The 26,275-nt window shown below is 38.2% G+C and overlaps 1 protein-coding gene across 2 annotated transcripts; it reads right to left on the bottom strand.

Annotated features, from left to right (window-relative positions):
- Positions 1-7,776: 7,776 nt before the first annotated feature.
- On the bottom strand, positions 7,777-14,356 carry aimp2 (aminoacyl tRNA synthetase complex interacting multifunctional protein 2). 2 transcript variants are annotated; one of them, XM_039687497.2, is made up of 4 exons: positions 14,197-14,356; positions 11,931-12,137; positions 9,615-9,849; positions 7,777-8,440 (listed from the first exon to the last, which is right to left on the bottom strand). In XM_039687497.2, exons 1-4 carry the CDS (start codon positions 14,209-14,211, stop codon positions 8,052-8,054), a joined length of 846 nt encoding a protein of 281 aa, XP_039543431.1. In that variant the 5' UTR covers positions 14,212-14,356; the 3' UTR covers positions 7,777-8,051. The 2 variants fall into 2 exon arrangements, with proteins under 2 accessions (XP_039543431.1, XP_039543430.1); XM_039687496.2 differs by having other exon boundaries at positions 14,089-14,355.
- Positions 14,357-26,275: the final 11,919 nt, after the last annotated feature.

Below are 26,275 nucleotides of genomic sequence, written 5' to 3'. Positions count from 1 at the left end.
TATAGTACATGTTACACATGCCATGGTTCTTATTTGATTAGTGGTTTACCATCATAGAAGCAAACCAATAATAACCATTGTCCAGCAGCAACATGCTCTGATGAAACTGTCCTCTGAATCTTCTGAGCTCTGAAAAATCCAATAGATTCTTATTGGGAGACATTAAAAAGCGATTGTTTACTGAGTTTGCGTCAAGTACCTGATAAATCTGTTCTCCTTCAATCTAGTCCAGCCAGACCCTCAGAGCAAAACAATTAATCATTCTCTCCTGGGAAACAGACATTACGTCAACGAATGGTTGTTTGTTAGCTTAACACGCTTTACACAAAAATTGCACTATTGAACATGGAAGCCATTAAATCCATTAGCAATATGAATGTTTCTCAGGGAACCCATCAGAATATAGACACAGAGGTGCGGCTTTGCTGTAGTCTTTTTTTGTTATTTATAGTCTAATAAGAATAGTTCAGGTGGATAGAATGAGCAGGACCCCCGGATGAGTGTGTGATCAGCCCAGTGGTTCGATGGAGAATGTGGCTGAGCACTCAGAGCACGCTGAATGCAGACACACTGATTGAGTTGGTCGAGATGAACACAGGCCTTCATTAATAGGAAGCAAATGGAAAGGATCTATTCACAGCGAGCGGCTTCCCAACACTCTGTTCAACACAGAGAAAAATACATTCAAAAATAGGTTTACATGATGTTTCTGAATACCATTGAGTTTTTATACTCTTCGATGTAGAATCACTTAATTGATTAGAACAATCTAATCAATCTAATCTACTGTCTAATCAATAGCTGGAATATAGAATAGAATAGAGTAGAATATGGATGTAGAATAGAATACAATAGAATAGAAGAGGTACCAGCATCTCTGCAACCTTACATATGACAAGTGGTTTGGAAAATGGATGTAGAATAGAATAGAACAGAATACAATCCAATACAATACAATAGATTAGAATAGAATAGGTTCCATCACCTCTGCAAACTTCCATTGAATAGAAGAATAGAATAGAATAGAATAGAATAGAATAGGACCGAACAGAATAGAGTAGAATAGAATAGAATAATAGGCTCCAGCTTCTCTGCAACCTTACATTGGACAAGCAGTTTGGAAAATGGAGAATAGAATAGAATAGTCTCCAGCATCTCCGCAACCAGGACAAGTGGTTTGGAAAATGGATGTAGAATAGAATAGAATAGAATAGAATAGAATAGAATAGGCTCCAACATCTCTGCAACCTTACATAGGACAATCAGTTTGGAAAATGGAGAATAGAATAGAATAGAATAGAAAATAGAATAATAATAGGCTCCATCATCTCTGCAATCTTACATAGGACAAGCAGTTTGGAAAATGGAGAATAGAATAGAATAGAATAGAATAATAATAGGCTCTGACATCTCTGCAACCTTACATAGGACAAGCAGTTTGGAATAGAATAGAATAGAAAAGAATAGAATAAAATAGAATAGAATATAGTATAAAATAGAATAATAATAGGCTCCAACATCTCTGCAACCTTACATAGGACAAACAGTTTGGAAAATGGAGAATAGAATAGAATAGAATAGAATATAGAATAAAATAGAGTAATAATAGGCTCCAGCAACTCTGCAAACTTACATAGGACAAGTGGTTTGGAAAACGGAGAATAGAATAGAATATAGTATAAAATAGAGTAATACTAGGCTCCAACATCTCTGCAACCTTACATAGGACAAGTGGTTTAGAAAATGGAGAATAGAATAGAGCAGAATAGAATAGAATAGAATAGAATAGAATAGAATAGAATAGAATAGAATAGAATAGAATAATGATAAGCTCCAGCATCTCTGGAACCTTACATATGACAAGCGGTTTGGGAAATGGATGTAGATTAGAATAGAACAGAATACAACCGTACATGGGACAAGTGGTTTGGAGAATAGAATAGAATAGAATAGAATAGAATAGAATAGAATAGAATAGAATAGAAGGTCTCTGCAACCTTATATAAGAAAAGTGGTTTGGAAAATGGATGTAGATTAGAATAGAACAGAATACAACCGTACATAGGACAAGTGGTTTGGAGAATAGAATAGAATAGAATAGAATAGAATAGAATAGAATAGAATAGAATAGAATAGAATAGAATAGAATAGAAGGTCTCTGCAACCTTATATAAGAAAAGTGGTTTGGAAAATGTATGTGGAATAGAATAGAATAGAATAGAATAGAATAAAATAGAATAGAATAGAATAATAGGCTCCTCTGCAACCTTACATAGGACAAGCAGTTTGGAAAATGAATAATATATTTAATATTATATAATATAATACTAGATTTGCGCCAGCCCATACACAACTGACAACCAGAGGGTTATTGTGTGAAGGTGATGTTTGTGATAGCCAGGGTCCCAGGGAATTGTTAAGGGGTGGTGCATGGTATTTAGCAAGTTGATACACAGTTGCTAAGGTGTTCTGGTGGTTGCTAAGCAATTGCTCACTGGCCCAAATCAACAACAACAACAACAACAACAAAAGGGGCCCATCCCCAAGTCTCTATGCTCTACTTTTTTCTAGATATGACACACGTGTAAGTCCACGGGAGTATGTGCTGAAACTTTATTACGATAGTCCACTTTAGACATCCTAAAACACCTAACCTTAACCTAAGAGTCTACCAATACTCCAATCACTGCTAATTGACAAAGTTACTTCTAGTTAGTAGAATGTCTAAAGTGGACTATTGAAATAAAGTGTAACCAAATATTTTGGTTGTGATCACTTAGAAAAGCAATAGCACACTTCTACTCAAAATGAGTAGAACTCAACATTTGAGCTGTCATTCGTGTGTGTATAACAAACGGTGTGGGAAGAGTTACACATTGTAGTTTAATACTAATAAAAATTGTCCAAAGCCAAGTACAAGCAATAGTAATAATCATTCGAATGAATAGATGAGTGACAACACAAACTCTTGTGAAATGTCATTGCCTGAACACAGCATATAGCCACAGACAAACCCCACGTGTCTTCACAGCTTTATGCTGATGTATGCCGTGTAAATGAAAGCACTCGAGATTATGTTGCCAGCTTGTGACTGTGGTAACCGAAGAGCGGTGGGTGAGAAACAAGCCAGGAAATGTGATGTTAACACCAATTAAAACTGCAGGTTGAGCATGATGCTCTGAGAGGAGAAGGTCTGACCAGCCGGTCACGGACTCTGACCTTTACACAGCACTGTTTTCGAAAAAGAAGCATATTTCTCCTTGACTGTGTATGAAGGTTAGATCTGACAGCCAGCCTTTTACAGAATGTTAGCTGTCACAAAAACTGGTGTAGGCTACACAACTGTCTTTGAAAAGTCTTTGAAAGATGTCTCTGCTCTCACTAAGTGTGCATTTATTTGATCAAAAATACATTGAAAGCAGCTATATTACTGTAAGCGTGTTGGCCATTTATTTACACTACAAGGCGTTTTGAGGCTCTGAAAACGCAAGTTTTGTTCCTCGTTGAAACGACAAAACCGCGAGTTTGTGATGACGCCATGTGTTTTTACGTACAGGCGCGTGACCGGTGTTTCTTTACAAACGTGACATTATCGTCACCCAGTGGCCCGGCACGAATAATACAGCGTTTTAAATCGTTTTCACGGATCCAAAAAATAGTTTTTGGCTACATCGTTGTTGTGTAAACGCACTTTTAATCTCAAACTTTTGTACAGCAGTGTAAATACATAAAACATACAGCCTCTAAAACGGTTTGGCACAGTCATTGAACGTCACTGCGAGCATAACAAAATAATGCAACGAGTGTCCAAAACGAGCTCGAACACTTTTGTATCTGCTGTATTAGGCTAAATATGAACATATTTCATCAAAATGTTATTTAAGTGGATATCTTACTGTCTCTGACAATACAGACCGTTGCTATGCAACAAAAATATATTTCATTGGCTTTATACTGTGCTCTGCACAAGGACAAAGTTCAATCTAATTTAATAATGTTTTGTTATTATGGTGCTGATCAGTAAAAGAAATGTTAAAATCGAGATTATATGAAGAGTTCAGATGCAAAAGCCTCTAAGTGCCATTTGAAATTTTCTTCTTTAATGATGATTTTTATCAAACTTGTATATTTAAGTTCAGTAATTTCACTTAAATGGCAATGATAATTACCTATTAATTGTTATTTAAGTGAAATTACTGAACTTAAAGTTTGATAAAAATCATCATTAAAGAAGAAAATTTCAAATGGCATTTAGAGGCTTTTGCATCTGAACTCTTCATATGTTATATTGTGTTACAATTTTAGCTATGCTACAAAAATATTGCAGTCATGTAATCATTCATAGCCTACATATTATATATAATTATTTAAACAATGGATCAAAAAGTGGCTTGTTGACAGATTTTTCATGTAAAGTTGCAAAATGGTTGATGGTTTCCAGAATTTGGAATTTTACAGAATAAGGACACATTCTCTTAAAGGAGTAGTTCACTTTTAAAAAAAACTTTTGCTGATAATTTACTCACCCCCATGTCATCCAAGATGTCCATGTCATTCTTTCTTCAGTCGAAGAGAAATTAAGGTTTTTGATGAAAACATTCCAGCATTTTTCTCCATGTAATGGACTTAATTGAGAACCAAACGGTTCAAGGTCCAAATGAGAGTTTCAGTACAAAAAATTCCAGATGATTAATAAGGGTCTCATTAAGCGAAACGATCAGTCATTTAAAAAATAAATAAATAAATTTAAGTTTTATAAGCTCAAATGCTCGCCTTGCTCTGTTCTGTGATGCGCGTTCGTGACTCTCCTGTTCGAACTCGTTCATCAAAATGAACGAATCTTTTTTCGAGTCATTTCGTTCATTCAACGAACAAAATGAACAAATTGACTCGGAAAAAGATTCATTACAACGATTCGAAACAAAGACACCTGCTGTGTCCGAAATCTCCACTCAAACCACTACTCCCTACCCTCTATGTAGAGCAGTAGGGAGTAGAGCACTATAATAGTGAGCTCACCAGCATTATAGAAACACCACTTTCAGACACTACTCGATCGTCTCTCGGCGCCGTTGATTAGCCCACATCATCTGTCAGCTGGTGCCGAGCCGGCTCTGGGCTAAAAAGATTTTTTTAAATAAATACACATTATATTGAGCTTATTTCTCCAAAATTTAAAAACTAAAAGTCATTTCTGGCCGTTTCTGTTATAATGCGCTACTCCACATGATTATAACTTTTATGATCAGCAATGCATGATGGTATGTAGGGCTTGGGTTAGTGACCATCGGTTGTAGGCTACTTTTCAAAATGCATTCTGGGATATATTGAGTGGACTATAGGGTATAATAATCATCACTATACATTCGGACAGCCCTACAAAATGGCGAGCTCACTATATAGTCCACTATATAGTGAGTGAGTAGGTGATTTCGGACACAGCAACCTACACCTTGGATGCCCTTAGGTAAGCTAATCAAAACTGAATTTCAAATTGAACTACCCCATTAAACAGTGTTAGTTGAAGCTCTAGAATTTTCTTGGAAAAATAGAATAGAATAGAACAGAACAGAATAGAATAGAATATGGGGTGGGAAATATAACAAGCTGCTTCATTCCGCTCCTTTCAGACATATTGCAATTATTGCTTATAACACTTTTTTATATTTTATTTTTTGTCAGAAAGAAAGAAACATACCCTTACAAAGTGTTTCCCTAAAGCTACTGTAGGTATTTTCTCAACACGAAAGAGAAGATTAAAATTCAGCTATATTGACTCTAGGCATCCTGGAATCTTTAACCTCTTTAGCTTGTAGCCTAAACGCCAAAGAAACAAATATTCCTATATTAAAATCACCATGAACTTCCCCTCCCTCTTGCAGCTCTTCTCTTCTGTTTACTGGCGCGAGAGCAGGGGAACCTGTCACTCACATGAGATCATCCAATAGCGAAGCACACCTTCATCCAACCATCCAATCAAAACCACGTGAACAAAATCAAGCCACGCCCTACATCTGTTCTCGTCCGAGAAGCCGTTTCACTCTGATAGGGAAGAAAAGACGATTGTAACTTCGTTTCATGCCGACTTTAAGGGGAGAACGGGATTTTACAACTAAAATGTAACAGGTCTGTATGGAGAAAATAATGTTTAACGTTTTTTGTTTTGTTATTATCTGCTGTAAAGGCCAGGGTCATTCTGTACGACACATGGCAAGTTCCTGGATCAACTTTAATATCAACCAACCAGCATATTGTGCTTAGGGATTTATTATTCTTATCAACCCGAAAGTATGTGGTTGTATAGTCTGGGTTCAAGTATGTAGAGATGTCGATTCAGGAGCCCAATCATACATCATATTTTTAAACCTCTCGCATTGATAACGTGTAATTTGATTTGTATAATGTGTGAATATTTTCCTCTGTGAGTGGAGGAAAGATCTGAGAGCTGTGAAATTACAATTATTATGCCTGAAGGGAAACTGACGGCTGGATTGAGTTGAGTATTTCACTGCCATCCACAGGTTACATGAAGTATTGCAGGCTCTTTGATTGGGCCGTTCTGGTTATAATACATCATATAGCCGTTTTGACAATTATTTCAAATACCAATCACACACACATATATATTTTACTACCGGTTTTGCCTAATCAATTGACGTTACCACATCTGAAAGCTACACTATCAGACAAAAGTTGGTGCATTATATTGTGAAACATGACAATTTTAAATAACTGTTTTGCATTTGAATAGATTGTAAAATGTCATTTGTTCCAGTGATTAAAGCTGCATTTTCAGCATCATCACTCCAGTCTTCAGTGTCACATGACCCTTCAGAAATCACTCTGATATGATGATGGCATTCTTATGAAACATTTCTGATTATTATCAGTGTTGAAAACAGTTGTGCTGCTTAGTTGTGTGGAAATCGGTGAAAAAAACAACAACATTTATTTGAAATACAACTTTAGAAACTGTTTAATGCCTTTACTGTCACTTATGGTTGATGTCCTTGCTAAATAAAATTGTCAATCCTTTTTATAAAAAAAAAAAAAAATCTTGCTTAGCCCAAAGAGTAGGGTTGGGTATCGAGAATCGAGTATCGATTGGAACCGGGACTAACTTTTCATTTTTCCCCAGAATCGTTCAAAAGTTACAATTTCGATTCCTAGTTTCGATATTCACAATCCGCCGAGCGGAAGAAGAAACCGCTGAACAACACCAAAGAAGAAGCGTCTACCGGAAGTGTTGGCATAACCGCGCGAGTCGAACATGAGTAGCTTACGTCGGTGGTCCAAAGTGTGGCTTCACTTTTCTAAAAATATCGAAATCTCGGCAAAATGCTAAATTTGTGACAAAAGGAGTATTTGTGACAGGAGTATTTCCTTCAGAAAGGCCGTTTGTTTAGCAAGGTTAGATAAACTTTTTTGACCCTGCGTCTTAAAAGAATCGGAATCGAGAATCGTTAGGAACCGGAATCGAAACAAGGAATCGGAATTGGAATCAGAATCATTCAAATTCGAACGATACCCAACCCTACCAAAGAGTGTATTTTGCTTATAAAGAACACCATAAATAGAAACATTAATGAAACTGCCACTAATTCTCAGAGAAACATGACAGCAATCGTTCTACTTCACATACGGCTGTGTTCAATATAAAAAAGAAAGAAATCAATCCATAAACACCGACCCGTAGTAAAAAGGTTTAACAGGTTTGATCGCATACCTGCCATTTAAAACGCTCCCTTTCACACAACACGCAACAGAAACACACACTATCTTTAAAGCGGTTTATTAGGCACAAGGCGGGAGGGAGTTTTACAGTACAGAGTGTTTGACCAGGCCTGGGATCAGATCCAGATCCACTCAACATGACATCATTACCACACGTCATCCTACAGACCCTGAGCTCAGGACACACCAGCCTCTCGGATGGAAGTGTTCATTTACGTTTGGTTATTGATGATGTCACATTTCACTTCCCTTTTTTTCTTTTCCTCATGACATGATTGACAGTGGCGTTCCTCGTTTGGACCTCACTGATCTCTCGCTCACTGCAGTAACGGATACACGCAGTTGAAGTGGCCCAGGTTCTGGCAGGACTTGAGCCAGCGCTGTACGTTAGCGGGAGCCGAGCCGCTCTCGCCGGTCTGCAGGACGCAGCAGGCGCACACCACGTCGGCCAGGGAGAACCTCTCGCCCAGGAGCCACGGAAAGCGTCCCAAAGCCCCGTTTAGTGCCCTCAGCACGGCCGCCCGCTCCTTGTTGCCCCCCTCGGCCAGCTGGAACACCGCCGTGTCGATCCAGCTGTCCATCTGTGTGGCGGAAACCGGGTCCTGGGGCTCGGCGCCCAAAAGACGGAAGAGGAAGCGCGCCACGTTGGCCTCGCCCTCGATCGGGCACATGTTCTGTGTGCTGAACTTCATCTGCAGCTTCGACACTGAAACCACACAACGATTAACCAACATTTTATCCAGCTTATGGGTAATATACAAGTAAGCAAATATCATTTTTGGTTACACTTTATTTTAAGGTGACGTAGACTTAGTCAAACACGTACTGGGTAATGGTAATTAAAGGGATAGTTCACTTTGACATCAATTTTTGGTATGTTTTATCTTACCTCAAGGGCATCCAAGATGTAGGTGTCTTTGTTTCCGCAGTAGTTTCAATTTTGATATTTTTAAGTCAAACCGTTTGTCTGTCAGTCATATAATGGAGGTCTATGGTCACCACCTCAAAGAGCATGCACAGAGAAGTCCAAATTAAACATGATTTAATGACTCGTAAATGTAAGTACACATTGATGGACTAAGACACGAAACGAGCGGTTTGTGTGAGAAAACGAACAGTATTTATATCGTTTTTACCTCTTGTAACCACAGAGCCGCCTTGGCCCTCAGATCACTTGGACGTGGCTGTGGTTACAAGATGTAAAAACGATATAAATACTGTTCGTTTTCTCACACAAACCGCTCGTTTCGTGTCTTAGGCCATCAATGTGTACTTACATTTACGAGTCATTAAATCATGTTTAATTTGGAGTTCTCTGTGCATGCTCTTTGAGGTGGTGACCATAGACCTCCATTATATTACTGACAGACAAGAACGGATTGACCGAAAAATATAAAAATTGAAAATACTGTGGAAACAAAGACACCTACATCTTGGATGCCCTTGAGGTAAAGTAAAACATAAAAAATTAATTTCAAAGTGAACTATCCCTTTAAATAACAAATGAGACCTTAAATGTAAAGAGCAATATTTCACAGTATTGTAGTGTTTTTGTCCTTGGTGAACGTTAGGGACTTCTGTCAAAAACATTAACCCTCCCAAACCTTTGACTTGTATTGTACTTTTTTTATTATTATTAAATCGAAATCACACCGACAGTAGGTTTCCATGACAGCAAGTCAGTCTAAATGAATGAGATTTTCACTTCCAGAAGAAACACATGATGGAAACCCACTGTAATATGTAGGACGGTGCCTTCGAGATGCCCCATGAAATTTAATGCTGAAAAGTTCATCACACCGGACACCGGCAAGCACACTTTCAAAACGATTCTTTTTGCCTTCAATGTGTCAGTGACATCTCTTATGTAACGCTCTCACCATCTTTCCATATGAGAGTGAAGCCCAGCTGGAAGCGCTGGCGTGCGTAGCTGTCTGTGTGTCGCGGGCCCAGGCAGGACATGAGCGGCGGCGGGACGCTGGGCACGGAGGAGTGCAGGTGCACACTGGACAGCACCTGGTACCGCTGGCACAGCAGACCGTGAAGCACCAGCAGCGACAGAGGAGGACGGGCCGGGTGGGCGTTGATCACGATGTCCCTCAGCGCGCCCAGATCCTGCGGGACAGCGAGGAACGGGTCAGTTCTGCACGCTTCAATACTTATAAAATGTCAATCTATTTAAAACCGACTCTAAATGTAAACGTATCACTCGTTTGTCACAGGATTTTCATTAACATTAACTACAGAATCAATCGCACATTTAATACAAGTGTAGCAAACAAACACAACCGGGTTAACTGGATTGGCATGTTTAGACTGGCGTGTTTAGGCATGCTTGAGGAAAACATCGGTTTGAACCATCCAAATGTAACTTAACAAAATGTCCTGGCTCTTCCAAGCTGTGTAATGGCAGTGAATGGCTGTTTGTGTTTTGAAGTCCATAAAAGTTCAAGTGTTACTCTTTTGGCGTAAGTCGACTTGCGTACGGCCGTCTGGCGGAAGCTAGTTATTTTAGTCGATGAAGTTTTAAATATGGATATTTTTCTTAAACAATCGCATCGCTTCGCTACAGAAGGCCTTTATTAACCCCCATCTGTATGGAGCACTTATCATGGAGAGATGCACTTTTATCATGGAGAGATGCACTTTTATCATGGAGAGATGCACTTTTATCATGGAGAGATGCACTTTTATAATGGATAGATGCACTTTTATCATGGAGAGATGCACTTTTATCATGGAGAGATGCACTTTTATGATGGATAGATGCACTTTTATGATGGATAGATGCACTTTTATCATATATAGATTGACTTTTATGATGGATAGATGGACTTTTATGATGGATAGATGCACTTTAATGATGGATAGATGCACTTTAATGATGGATAGATGCACTTTTATGATGGATAGATGGACTTTTATGATGGATCGATGCACTTTTAAGATGGATAGATGCACTTTTAAGATGGATAGATGCACTTTTAAGATGGATAGATGCACTTTTATCATATATAGATGGACTTTTATGATGGATAGATACACTTTTATGATGGATAGATGGACTTTTATGATGGATAGATGGACTTTTAAGATGGATAGATGCACTTTTATCATGATAGATGCACTTTTATCATAGATAGATGCACTTTTATCATGGATAGATGCACTTTTTTGGTGGATAGATGCACTTTTATCATGGATAGATGCACTTTTATGGTGGATAGATGCACTTTTATCATAGAGAGAGGGACTTTTATCATCGATAGAAGCACTTTTATAGATTGACTTTTATCATGGATAGATGCACTTTTATCATAGAGAGAGGGACTTTTATCATGGATAGATGCACTTTTATCATGATAGATTCACTTTTATCATGCATAGATGCACTTTTATCATAGAGATAGGGACTTTTATCATGGATAGATGCACTTTTATCATAGAGAGAGGGACTTTTATCATGTATAGATGTACTTTTATCATGGATAGATGGACTTTTATCATATATAGATGTACTTTTAGGATGGATAGATGCACTTTTAGGATGGATAGATGCACTTTTAGGATGCACTTTTAGGATGGATAGATGCACTTTTATCATCGATAGAAGCACTTTTAGGATGGATAGATGCACTTTTATCATGGATAGATGCACTTTTATCATGGATAGATGCACTTTTAGGATGGATAAATGCACTTTTAGGATGGATAGATGCACTTTTATCATCGATAGAAGCATTTTTAGGATGGATAGATGCACATTTATCATAGATAGATGCACTTTTATGTTGGATAGATGCACTTTTATGATGGACAGATAGACTTTTATAATGGACAGATGCACTTTTATGATGGATAGATGCACATTTATCATAGATAGATGCACTTTTATGATGGATGGATGGATGGATGCACTGTTATCATGGATGGACGCACTTTTATCATGGTAGATGCACTTTATAATGGATAGATGCACTTTTATGGACTTCAAAACAGAAACGGCCATTATAAAGCTTGGAAGGGCCAGGACATTTTTTAATATAACTCTGATTGTATTCGTCTAATAGAAGAATGTCCTATGCACCTAGGATGACTTGAGGATGAATAAATCATAGGCTAATTTTCATTTTTGGGGGAACTATCCCTTTAAGGTAAATAATAAAAAAATGCCTAATGGCGCATGTAAGGCTGACCTTGCCAAGTAGGGAGTCAAGATCAGCAGTTCCTCTGAACACAGACTCGACAGGTGCGTGAGAGAGTGTGGTGGCGTCCAGGTCCGCATCAGGAGTGGTCACGGTCTTCGTGAGCCCGTCCACTGTCGCTTTGAGCTCATACAGTCTCCTCAGGATTTCATCCTGACGGTCCTCCAGCGCCTTCACAGCCGGATCCACCTCCCCATTCTGAAATACATACACGAGGAGAGATGGTTTACATTGATCCCCTCTCAAATATACTATTACGCACTACAAAACAACATTTGGCTGCATTAAAGCAAGTGCAAATGGATCCTAACATATATACACTACCAATCAAAAGTTTTGGATCAGTACGTTTTTTAATGTTTTTTAAAAGAAGTCTCTTCTGCTCACCAAGGCTGAATTTATTTGAGTAAAATACAAAAAAACTGTAATATTGTTATATATTATTTATGACCATTTCAAATAAATGTTTTCTATTTTAATATATTTTATAATGTAATTTATTCCTGTGATCAAAGCTGAATTTTCAGCATCATTACTCCAGTCTTGTCAGTGTCACATGATCCATCAGAAATCACTCTAATATGTGGATTTGATGCTCAAAAACATTCATTATTATTATCATCAATGCTGAAAACAGAGTTGTGTGCAATGTTTATTTTTTTATTTTTTTTTTCGGGATTCTTTGATGAATAGAAAGTTCAAAAGAACAGCATATTTGAAATATAATATTTGTAACACTGTCTTTACTATAACGTTTGATCAATTAATTCATCCTTGATTAATTAAAATACTGATTTCTTTTATTTCTTTCCCCCCAAGAAATAAAATAAAAATTCTTCCTGACTCTCAAACTTTTGAACGGTAGTGTTTATGATATAAAAGCTTTGTTTTTCAGATAAATGCTGTTCTTTTGAAATTTCTAATCATCAAATAATCCTGAAATTAAAAAATGTAAATAAATAACTGCTTTCAATATTGATAATAATGTTTCTTAAAGGGGTAGTTCACTTTGAAATTAATTTTTGGTATGTTTTAGCTTACCTCAAGGGCATCCAAGATGTAGGTGTCTTTGTTTCCACAGTACCTTCAATTTGATATTTTTAGGTAAATCCATTCTTGTCTGTCAGTCATATAATGCAGCTCTATGGTCACCACCTCAAAGAGCATGCACAGAGAAGTCCAAATTAAACATGATTTAATGACTCATAAATGTAAGTACACATTGATGGCCTGAGACACGAAACGAGCGGTTTGTGTGAGAAAACGAACAGTGTTTATACTCGTTTCGTGTCTTAGGCCATCAAAGTTTATTTACGAGTCATTAAATCATTTTTAATTTGGACTTCTCTGTGCATGCTCTTTGAGGTGGTGACCATAGACCTGCATTGAATGCCCTAGAGAAAAGCTAAAACATACCAAACATTTTTTTTTCAAAGTGAACTCTCTCTTTAAGCATCAAATCAGCTTTGATCACAGGAATAAATTACACTTTACTATATATTAACATATAAAACAGCTGTTTTAAAATGCAATAATATTTCACAATATTGCTGTTCTTTTTTATCTATATTAAAAAAAATGCAGCTAGTTGAGCAGAAGAGACTTCTTTTAAAAACATTAAAAATCTTACCAATCCAAAACTTTTGACTGGTAGAGTCAGGGACGTAGAATTTACTAGGGTCGTGTCCCTACCAATATTCAGTGATACTGATATATCCCTAGCAATAATTTCGATCAAAACTTAAAATATATTTTTATATTTGATGTCCCCATCCCCACCAAATTCAAAATTGAAACATATGCCACTGGGTAGAGTATAGCTAGATCAATTTACCATTTCATCCTCATATTGTCTAGTATGCTCCATCTCCTTCCTTAAGTGTCTCAGTGTGGTGTTGTTAATTAAACCGAAAGTGCAATTTCAGAAAATTATAATTTGGAGGGCCAACCTCTCATTCCAGAGCACAAAACACTGCAGCTGTCAATCATACATGTGTGTATTAGATTAGACAGAGTTGCAATATCAGTCTGTCTGATGCAACAGCTGTGTATCATACGCATTTTCATCATTTAGTGCTGGTGTGTGTGTGTGTGTGTGTGTGTGTGTGTCAACTGAATGGTGAATTGATCGTTAATGTGATTACGTTACCTGAAGCGCGTGCTCGCTGCAGTTCATTCCCTGCGCGTGGACATTCGGTAACTTGTACATGCACGTCGGCAAATCAATCTTTATGTTACCGGGACTGACGGGCTTTACCTGGTACATAGGCATGATGACGGGTAACCAACGCACTCCAGCGCCAAAATAAAAGCACGGGATCCAGATGTGTTTGTTTTTAGACGGCGTTTGTCCGTCTAGCAGCCAGCTAACAGTAGCCGAGTGGAGAGAAGAGGCCGTCGCACGTCATTTCCGTTGAAGGTGAAAGCACGCGGTGACGACAGAGGCTGAAATCTGCTTTGTTTTTGAACATTTTGTTTTTAGGATTTCTTAAAATAATTGTTAGATATCAGAGGTCTTTGAGACAGACTTGATTTAGTTAATTCAGAACTGGTTGATTTTGAAATTATGTAGACTTGTTCCAAAATAGCCTATATATGCTAGTATAATTATTTATATTATACGATATTGTATTATATTATATTATATTATATATATTATACACTCAGCTAAAGGATTATTAGGAACACCTGTTCAATTTCTCAATTATCTAATTATCTATGCAATTATCTAATCAACCAATCACATGGCAGTTGCTTGAATGCATTTAGGGGTGTGGTCCTGGTCAAGACAATCTCCTGAACTCCAAACTGAATGTCAGGATGGGGTAGAAAGGTGATTTAAGTCCTTTTGAGTGTGGCATGGTTGTTGGTGCCAGACGGGCCGGTCTGAGTATTTCACAATTTGCCCAGTTACTGGGATTTTCACACACAACCATTTCTAGGGTTTACAAAGAATGGTGTGAAAAGGGAAAAACGTCCAGTATGCGGCAGTCCTGTGGGCGAAAATGCCTTGTTGATGCTAGAGGTCAGAGGAGAATGGGCCGACTGATTCAAGCTGATAGAAGAGCAACTTTGACTGAAATAACCACTCGTTACAACCGAGGTATGCAGCAAAGCATTTGTGAAGCCACAACACGCTCAACCTTGAGGCGGATGGGCTACAACAGCAGAAGACCCCACCGGGTACCACTCATCTCCACTGCAAATAGGAAAAAGAGGCTACAATTTGCAAGAGCTCACCAAAATTGGACAGTTGAAGACTGGAAAAATGTTGCCTGGTCTGATGAGTCTCGATTTCTGTTGAGACATTCAGATGGTAGAGTCAGAATTTGGCGTAAACAGAATGAGAACATGGATCCATCATGCCTTGTTACCACTGTTCAGCTGGTGGTGGTGGTGTAATGGTGTGGGGGATGTTTTCTTGGCACACTTTAGGCCCCTTATTGCCAATTGGGCATCGTTTCCTATACCTGAGCATTGTTTCTGACCATGTCCATCCCTTTATGTCCACCATGGCCCCATCCTCTGATGGCTACTTTCAGCAGGATAATGCACCATGTCACAAAGCTCGAATCATTTCATATTGGCTTCTTTTTCATGTATTGTACTGGCTTAGCCAGAGGCTATTTTTCATCCATAGTCCCCCAGACAGGACTAAGCTACACAGACAATACCTATGTTCACATACAATAAATGCAAATTCTTGAACATGACATGAGTTGACTGTACTAAAATGGCCCCCACAGTCACCAGATCTCAACCCAATACAGCATCTTTGGGATGTGGTGGAACGGGAGCTTCGTGCCCTGGATGTGCATCCCACAAATCTCCATCAACTGCAAGATGCTATCCTATCAATATGGGCCAACATTTCTAAAGAATGCTTTCAGCACCTTGTTGAATCAATGCCACGTAGAATTAAGGGAATTCTGAAGGCGAAACACAGTATTAGTGTGGTGTTCCTAATAATCCTTTAGGTGAGTGTATTTTATAATGTTAAAATAGGGTCCATCAGCTGTCTGGTTAGTGTCCAGCAGAGGGCAGCCAGCTACAACAAATGAGACCTCAGGAAAATTCAGAGCAGCATATTGACATTAATGTATAACACACTTCAACTCTTCATAGTTTAGACACCTTACAAATATTGTTTTTATTTATCAATTAAAGTAACCTTATATAGTTGCACCTTATATTAGGCTATATACAAGCCACTGAATTGCCTGGAAAAGACAAGAAAGACATTTAACTTAGCCTATATTTTTGTAAGTTATCAGTGATGTTTGAAACCAGTCTTTACCCAGTACATGCAAGCAACTGTGTAAACATTGTGGACATTTACTGGTCAAAAGGTGTGGGAACCCCGATCTCTATACTGCTTTAATCACAGCTTGAGTTTTCGCAGTCATAAACACACAGACTGGGATGTGTTCAGTCATGTGTGTGACTATGGTTCCCAGAGACTTAGCATTGCTCCCTGCTGTGTGTGTTATTGTTCAAAGTGTGTGTGTGTGTTCTTTCATCCGCTCAGGGACTGTGTTCTGTCAGCACACCTGTGATCTGTTCTGCCACCCAAGCCCTGCGTTTGCTCATTTATCGATGAGTCTGCTGATCTGTGTGTGATGTGCGTGAGGAACCGTGTTTGCGAGTTGTTGATGATAACCTCAGGAGGATAAAGTAAACCTGCACATCTGGTTTAACACATTCAAGTGTTTACACTGTATATACAGTACCTGTACCTAATCTGACTTAAAGGGATAAGTCACTGTGAAATACATTTTTAGTATGTTTTATCTTACCTCAAGGGCATCCAAGATGTAGGTGTCTTTGTTTCCACAGTATTTTCAATTTTGATATTTTTAAGTCAAACCGTTTGTCTGTCAGTCATATAATGGAGGTCTATGGTCACCACCTCAAAGAGCATGCACAGAGAAGTCCAAATTAAACATGATTTAATGACTCGTAAATGTAAGTACACATTGATGGCCTAAGACACGAAACGAGCGGTTTGTGTGAGAAAACGAACTCTTCTGTCTGCGCAAGCACCGGAAATTCAACGTTGTCTGTTGATATATCGAAATCGCCTTCTATTGTGATTTCCTGTATATCTAAAAATGTTTAGATCTTCATAGTGAAGGATAACACTTCCGAAATCTCTGTGTAAACAATGAGTGAGGTACACGTGCAAGAGAACACTTCCAGCGCTTGCGCAGACCACAGATCAGTTGGACGTGGCTGTGGTTATAAGAGGTAAAAACGATATAAATACTGTTCGTTTTCTCACACAAACCGCTCGTTTCGTGTCTTAGGCCATCAATGTGTACTTACGTTTACGAGTCATTAAATCATGTTTAATTTGGACTTCTCTGTGCATGCTCTTTGAGGTGGTGACCATAGACCTCCATTATATGCCTGACAGACAAGAACGGTTTGACCTAAAATAGAAAATACTGCGGAAACAAAGACACCTACATCTTGGATGCCCCTGAGGTAAGATAAAACATACCAAAAATTAATAGACCATCCAGCTTTATACTGAGTAAATACAGTAAAGATAGACAACTAATAAATGAATAATTAAAGGGATAGTTCACCAAAAATGAAAATGCTGTCATCAGTTAATCACCTTCATGTCGTTCCAAACCCGTAAGACTTTTGTTCATCTTCGGAACTCAAATTAAGATGTTTTTAATGAAATCTAAGAGATTTTTGTCCCTCCAATGACAGTCTACACAACTTTGACTCTTCTTGTAAAACTAATCTGAGGTTCATTCTCGTGTTACGCATCACGTTTGAGCTTCTACAAGAACCAATGAGGTTCATTCTCGTGTTGCGCAGCATGTTTGAGCTTCACCAAGAGGTTTGTTCTCGCGCTTCAAGCAGGTTCGGTTGAGCTTCTGTTTATGTCCTTTGAATGAATAAAAGCCTAAATGAAATCTGTTCATCATATAAAGAGATCGTGTCTCTTCAGAAAATGTGGACAAAACTGCTCAATTCAGATGGATTAGTTTTCTCTCTTTATGACATTTTTAAAGTGTCAAAGTGGTAGTTGCACAGCTGTCAATGGAGAGAACAGAACTTACTCAGATTTCAGATTTTTATACAGAATGTGAACGAAAGTTTTACGGATTTGGAATGACATTAGGGTGAGCAATTAATGGCATGCTGTGTTAAGCAGATAAAAGCGGTCCCCTGTTCCCTGTCGGTTCAAGGGAGCATCTCAAACACCACCGTCTCACTGTCAGCAGATAGGAGTCAGACTGAACGAGAGAGAGACATTTAATTAAAACGCACAATTGAGTTTGGTGTCCCGACAGCTTGTTACGCTTTAATAATTCACTGTCCGGTGAAGTCCTGGAGATGTGACGGGTATATGTTGTGTAGAACCCTGTTAGGTAATGAGAAGATCTGGTGGCCAACGGTCGAAACTGAGCCACAGCTGAAACCCAACAGTGACTCCTGTGATCATAGAAACTGGAGCGGAGAGGGGAAATGGATGCGAGAACGCCTGCGTTTCGCGTTGGGATTTGACAGGGCCTGAAATCCACAGGCTAGCGGAGTGACGCTGATAAACAGAACTCCTGGAGCTGGGACTGATCACATGTGCCAAGATAATGCAAAGACTTGTTGTTTAAAGGGGTAGTTCACCCAAAAATTGTAATTAGCCCATGATTTACTCGCCCTGCAGTCATTCTAGGTGTATCTGACTTTCTTCTCTCAGACGAATGCAATCAGAGTTACATTAATGTCCTGGCTCTCCCAAGCTTTATAATGGCTGTGTCCATTTTGAAGTCCATTAAAGTGCATCTATCCATGATAAATGTGCATGTGTATCCTTGATAAAATGTCTTCTTTCCATGATGAAAGTGCATATCCATCATAGAAGCGCATCTATCCATGATAAAAGTGTATCTCCCCATCATAAATGCGCATCTCTTGCATGATAAAAGTGCATCTCATTGTGATAAAAGTGCATCTATCCATCATAAAAGTGCATCTCTCTGTGATAAAAGTGCATTTCTCCATCCTAAAAGTGAATCTATCACGATAAAAGTGCATCTATCCATGATAAAAGTGAATCTATCATGATAAAAGTGCATCTATCCATGATAAAAGTCCATCTATCCATAATAAAAGTGCATCTGTCATGATAGAAGTGCATCTATACATAATAAAAGTGCATCCATCATGATAAAAGTGCATCTATACATGATAAAAGTCCCTCTCTCTTTGATAAAAGTGCATCTATCCATCATAAAAGTGCATCTCTCTGTGATAAAAGTGCATCTATCCATGATAAAAGTGAATCTATCATGATAAAAGTGCATCTATCCATGATAAAAGTCCATCTATCCATGATAAAAGTGCATCTATCATGATAAAAGTGCATCTATACATGATAAAAGTGCATCTATACATGATAAAAGTCCCCCTCTCTGTGATAAAAGTGCATCTATCCACCATAAAAGTGCATCTATCCATGATAGAAGTGCATCTATCATGATAAAAGTGCATCTATACATGATAAAAGTCCCTCTCTCTATGATAAAAGTGCATCTATCCATTATAAAAGTGCATCTCTCTGTGATAAAAGTGCATCTATCCATGATAAAAGTGCATCTATCGATGATAAAAGTCCCTCTCTCTCTATGATAAAAGTGCATCTATCCATGATAAAAGTGCATCTATCCATGATAAAAGTCAATCTATAAAAGTGCTTCTATCGATGATAAAAGTCCCTCTCTCTATGATAAAAGTCCCTCTCTCTATCATAAAAGTGCATCTATCCATGATAAAAGTGCTTCTATCATGATAAAAGTACATCTATACATGATAAAAGTCCCTCTCTCTATGATAAAAGTGCATCTATCCATGATAAAAGTCCCTCTCTCTATGATAAAAGTGCATCTATCCATGATTATATGTGCACTCATCATGGATAGATGCACTTTTATGATGGATAGATGACCTTTTATCGCTTTTATGGACTTAAAATCAGAAAGAGAGGGGCTGGCACACTGTTTAATATTGTCTGATATTGAATGGACAGCTTATTCACAGTCGCTGAGTCGTACCGAATCCATATCTTACTGAATCTTCAATATGTCATCTGTGCTACGTGCATTTGGATGACTATATTGCCAACGCAAGGTTTTTTTTTTGTTATCAAATGAAGTGTTCCCAGACATTTGAATGGTCTTTTATTGCCAAATGAGGCATTCCTCAAAATTTGAATGCCTGAAGAACCTGAAGATAATCTGGAACAGCCACAACCCACAGGTCATGACATGAGCCAAGCAAGAGGAAATATACAACAAAATAACAAACTTCTTGACATATCTGAATCATTTTAGTAGTTTGTACAGAAAAAAAACAGTATCAGTCATTATTATGGATAATAAGTTATTAATGTGGAAATTATCAATATAATTAATATCGATTTCCTTAATAAGTATTTTTAAGTGTACTTTTTTCCACAAGGGAAACATAAAGCACAAGCACAATTATTAAAGGGGTGATGAACTGAGAAATCAAATTTTCCTTGAGCTTTTGACATCCAAGAGGTCATCATATATTATAAGAATATCCTGTAAGTTTCAGAACTGAAAACGTCCTTGTTAGTCCAATAAAAGCTTTTATTGACACAGCCTCTAAAAACGTCTCGTTTTTAAAAGTGGGAAACTATGACGTCGAAGGGGTTAAAACACCACCCCCGCAGAAGAAGATCAACACCTACTTCAACCAAGTGGTCCTCGATGCAGAGCCAAATGGGAGGAGCTGGAGCTCTAGCTCCTCCCCTCGCTGGAGCTCCAGTTCCTCCCCTCGCTGGAGCTCCAGCTTCACCGCGCACGCGCAGGTTAACTTCCGAGCACTCGGCATGATTTCAAAAGCAACATATTTCAGCGCCAGCTTGATTTTTATTGAACACAAATAAATAAATAAAAACTCTGTTAGTTAGCAAGAGTTGGCTCTGCATCGAGCACCATCTCATTTTATGTGGCGTGAGAGTCACACACCACCCGAAATCCGATCGTTCAGACTGAGACATATGTCCCGGTATTTGAATAGGATTTTAAACCACATATGGATGTAGCTTGCCTTGAAACGGATTTCATGTGCTTTTCTGGGCTGACAATCTGAACGTATGTCGGGATAAGAAATAGAAGGAAGAATTGCAGTATGGGCTAGCTCTCTTAATTTTTTTTATTTTTGTAGTTCTTTAAAGCACTTAGTCAGTGGCAGTTATAAAATGTGCTGTATAAATAAAATCAACTTGAACTTGAATCTTATCTACCAGATGGAGTACTATGTAAAAAAAAAAAATTGGTTGAGTTCTGAAGAGAAATGGTATGTGTTATATGAAGTGTGTACTTCAATGTACTTCTTATTATAGGCTACCATTAAAATGTGAAGCGGATGCATAATCTCAGCACATTTGTTATCTTGTTTTTCCTCTAGACTAGTGTGGGAAGTCACACAGCTGGTTTTAGAGTACTGGACTGCTTGTTTCCATTTCATTAAAATAGCTTAATGCATAGCCTATAACATGAAGGTTGAGTCTATCCAATACAGTCAATTGTACACTTTAATTTACAATATATATATAAAAAATACAACTGGCCTATTGGAGTAGCTTATGCTTTTACATTAACGTACAAAAAGGGCAGATTAGGTAACCTGGTCTTATTTTTTATTTAATGAATTAATCAGATGATGTATTTACACAATCTTTTTTTAGATTAATTTACAACAAATAACTCGCGTTACTGCGGTGGACAAAATAAACGTGCACACATTGCCTTTGTCTAGTAATTTACATAATCATATAGCAGACGCTTTTGTCCAAAGCGGCTTTAAAAGTGAGGAAAACAACGAAACTGTTCATCGTAATTAAGAGAAAATAATACATAGATACAAAGTTTTCAACAGTTTTTAGAAACACGCACAGATAGTGTGAGCAGTGTTTACGCGTTTGTCACAGAAACGATAAATCATTGTATAATTTATCATAATCATGACAAATCTTAGAGTAAAATATAATATTATGTTTGCCAGCACCTTGCGCATCAAAACAAACTTGTCCTTTCATCACAGGTGAAACTCGCACCAACATTAACAGGCTTGATAGCGCGTTATGTTCTGTCCACTAGTTCCAGCGAGGGTGAGCTAGAGCTCTAGCTCTTCCCATTGGAAGCTGCAGCGAAGCCCCGCCCACTAAATTTAGCGAGGTGGAGCTGGAGCTCCAGAAAAGGGGGAGCTTGAGCTCTAGCTCCTCCCATTTGGCTCTGCATTGAGCACCATCTCACTTCAACACGGCCGGTTTAGCCCCGCCCACCGATTCGCGCATTACACGCATAGCTAAGTAGCCTAACCTACCTCGTGATGACAAACCGGATCGATCTAACCAGCAATACAGAATATTGTGCAGTGCCTGTTTGTGGATGAAGACAGTCGCTGCATAAGCTTCCTCTGGATTCCAATATGACTTCATGGATAAACTTTATTTTTAATGACGTTCCAGCTGATGAGGTAAAACATCGTCGTCTGTTCGCTTCGTTTCACTGAGGATTGTTTTGTAAACAAGACTGGATTTGTAGACGATTAAGAGTAAAGAATGTGCTGTGCCGTCTATATTGGATCTGACAGGAATTGTGCAACACACGGACTCTGGGTCGAACATGTATGGGCGAATCCGGTTGCCATTTGACAACATTGGACGTTTTCCCCCACGTACACCGACGGGTGAGTTAAACTCATTAAAATATGCAAAACTGTTATCCACTCACAGCAGTGGGCGTTTATTTCCAAGTCTTTAGTGGGACACGCCCATAAAAACCGACCGTTTTTCAGGAAGGCTCACAACTTGGGTACAAAATAGCCTATTACTTATTCATTTTGATGTTGAATGCAAAAACCAAGCGAACGTCTTATGTTGACCTCAGACAACAATATAACATTTTAAAAGCCAGTTCATGACCCCTTTAATAAATCATGCTTTTTTATAATTACTTCTATTTTCTTTGAAATATTGTTCAAGTTACTGCTTTTCATCACTTTATTATAAGCATTTATGATCAACTAAAGTATACTTTAATGTCATTTCTATTGTTTGTATTTAAAAGTTTTTCTAATCATACATTTGTAATGATGAAGCTTCAATTTAGTACATTTATAATATCGAATAATAACACTACAGTTTAACATTATAATTATGTTTTATTAGTATGTAATGCTGTTGTTTTCCAAGTAAAATGATGTCACTTCCTGACAGCAACACAGTGCCGACCCAGATCCGGCCCACATCTGGTACACGTTGAATCCACCTGTACCAGGTGTGGGCCGGATCTAGGCCGATGCTACATTTTGCTTTCTGGGACGCGTAACATGACCTGCATGAGAGGGCTGACCCGTATCACAGCTGATGTCATTCTCAACCTTAGGCTGAGATTTCTCATAATGTATAAGTGCCGGTTTTGTAACACTACGCAGAGATTAAACAATAGCAGCTGACTCGCTGACCAGAAGCCCACGCTGCATAATGCATGAGAATCCAGCCAACCGTTCTCTTCCACAACACTTAAAACTTTTATGACACGCACGCTCTTTCAGGACTCAGGCGAGCCCAAATTGAATCGGATCTGAATAATAGCACGGCCTGCAGCAGGTGATCCCCTTTATCCGAATCTGTAATTATTGTTTTCCATACTTCATACACCATCTAGCCGAAACAAACGCCCTAGAGCTAACTTGCCGGTAATGCCGTGTTATCACAGCGGATGAGGTGCCCATTAAAGATTCAGAGACCTTTAATAAGTAAGACGACCCTGACACTTCTTCCTCGGTATGAGTTTTTGGTGACAATGAAGCGAGGTGCATCAATTATTGACCAGCGAGAGACACGCTGGAACCAGCCCGTGGATCTCCGGCTTTCATCCCACCAGACCAGTTAATCGCCACGAAATTTGGCCGGCATTACTTATTTACTTCAATCTTTTGCTTGCCTTAATGAGACGATCTCATCAAATCTTGCTGCGAAGCCCTGCTAGAGTTACAGAGAGATAATCCCACCCGTTCTTGCGGTTTCTTCGCGGCCCCCATGCATGACTGAGATGTCAAGTGTTCAGGCCACGTCTGTTGATAACATGCAGTCGATACTGTTCACCGTAGCTTCAGTTAATTACACGGGATTATCATTAAATGTGCATTATATCTCGTTGAACTGGTGGGTGCGGTCATTCATTATTTATTAGACGCTAGTCCCGAGAAAAATGGCGTTCGTCAGCTCTAGTTTGTATCCCAGCCTCACACAGAGACTTCAGATGCCCCAACACCTATATGAAGAGACGACTCAACGCCAGCGATATGTTATGCCCTTAATATTACATGATTAACTAAATGTATTTTTCCATGTACTTCTTTCTGTAAAGCTGCTTTGAAACAATATGTATTGTGAAAAGCTCTATACAAATAAACTTGAATTGAATTAGATGCTTTGGGATGGAGGTGAAAAGCTGCAGGACGCTTTAAAACATGACATTTGGCCTTTTTTTTGTTTACCCCCCTGCTGAGATATATAGGCTAATACCATACCTAGATTCAAGTTGACTGCATATTTAATATAATGTAAGGGAATCATTTGTATCATGAGAGAATATCAAAAAGTGTTTAAAGTTGATGGTGTTTGAGTAAGTGTGCTTGGGATGCCCAAAGATAATATCTGAAAACAAATCTTAAAATGTAACTAAACCCTAAACCAACTTTTTTTAGTTAATGATCTGTGAGAATGGATCTTTATTAACCCCTTAACGCCTAACTTTACTTCACTGTATTTCTATTAAATCCTAATCTAATTATGACAAATTATATATTTTTGGAAAGGTCTAAGACTTCTAATTAAATATGCGACCCCTGTTTTGTGTTAAAAAATTATGTAGGAAGAGTAATTAATGAATTTATGACAAGAGTGCACCTAAAAAAATCTGCATCATAACAGGAGGTCTGACCTTTGTCACAAAAAGTTGATGCACCCACTTTTAATCATTGAAACTTCTGTTTTTATGCTAAAAGTTCATAATAAAACATATAATCTAGTATTTTTCAATAAAAAATAAAAAGTATAGTATAACATTATCCTCTAAAAATTATAATATATATATGTATATATTATCCTCTAAAATATAATAATATTTTTTATCGCCTTTTTATTATATCACATATTTTAGTAGTTATCATAAATTAGGTATCATTTGAAAGCTTATAAACTCAGAATTCATCCTGTGAAAACCATTTTATAATTGAACGTTGCGTTACCATAGAAACGGTACTTATTTTATGAGGCTCCTCCCCTTTTGGGCATCCTTATATTACATAATTTATGATCAAAACCTTTTCTAATCTTGACAAAACACATATTGTCAGAAAGGTCTGAGTCTCAAGGTTCCAAATTTTGTGACAAAATTGATATTTGGACAGAAATCTATTAATTTGTTAAGGCAGAATGTGTACAACTAAATTCAATGGAATTCAATGGCACCCGGTGGCTATTTTTGGTACTACGCCTAAACAAAATCTCATGGGAACTTCAATTTTTGTGATATTAACTTCAAATTTGGAACATAACTTGGTTAAATTTATGACTTTGATTTTATAGTAATTTTAGAGTAAAAATATTTTGTAAAATATATATTTTATATAAAATAAAAAATACATAGTACAGTATATTTGATTTACTGTGAATTAAAACTTCCATAACTTTTTCATACTTTCATTTTTTGAAGTCTGTTGTGATTGGTCTGCTCTACTCTGATTGGTCAGATGACCCAGTCTGTTGTGATTGATCTGCTCTACTCTGATTGGTCAGATGACCCAGTCTGTTGTGATTGGTCTACTCTGCTCTGATTGGTCAGATGACCCAGTCAGCTGTGATTGGTCAGATGGCCCAGTCTGTTGTGATTGGTCTGCTCTGCTCTGATTGGTCAGATGTCCCAGTCTGTTGTGATTGGTCTACTCTGCTCTGATTGGTCAGATGACCCAGTCTGTTGTGATTGGTCTACTCTGCTCTGATTGGTCAGATGTCCCAGTCTGTTGTGATTGGTCTACTCTGCTCTGATTGGTCAAATGACCCAGTCTGTTGTGATTGGTCTACTCTGCTCTGATTGGTCAGATGACCCAGTCTGTTGTGATTGGTCTACTCTGCTCTGATTGGTCAGATGTCCCAGTCTGTTGTGATTGGTCTACTCTGCTCTGATTGGTCAGATGACCCAGTCTGTTGTGATTGGTCTACTCTGCTCTGATTGGTCAGATGTCCCAGTCTGTTGTGATTGGTCTACTCTGCTCTG

The sequence above is a fragment of the Pimephales promelas genome, chromosome 3 (genome assembly GCF_988280905.1).
Source record: "Pimephales promelas chromosome 3, fPimPro1.hap1.1, whole genome shotgun sequence".
Taxonomy (NCBI): Eukaryota; Metazoa; Chordata; class Actinopteri; order Cypriniformes; family Leuciscidae; genus Pimephales; species Pimephales promelas.
This window is presented reverse-complemented; position numbering and strand designations above follow the sequence as displayed.

Bases quoted from the DNA above. Each gene is read 5' to 3' on its own strand.
- aimp2 (XM_039687496.2), bottom strand. From the start codon at position 14,211: ATGCCTATGTACCAGGTAAAGCCCGTCAGTCCCGGTAACATAAAGATT. The intron at 12,138-14,088 runs GTAACGTAATCA...TATGTATTTCAG, and splicing joins GCAGCGAGCACGCGCTTCAG to AATGGGGAGGTGGATCCGGC. The intron at 9,850-11,930 runs GTCAGCCTTACA...GCTGTCCCGCAG, and splicing joins TTGACTCCCTACTTGGCAAG to GATCTGGGCGCGCTGAGGGA.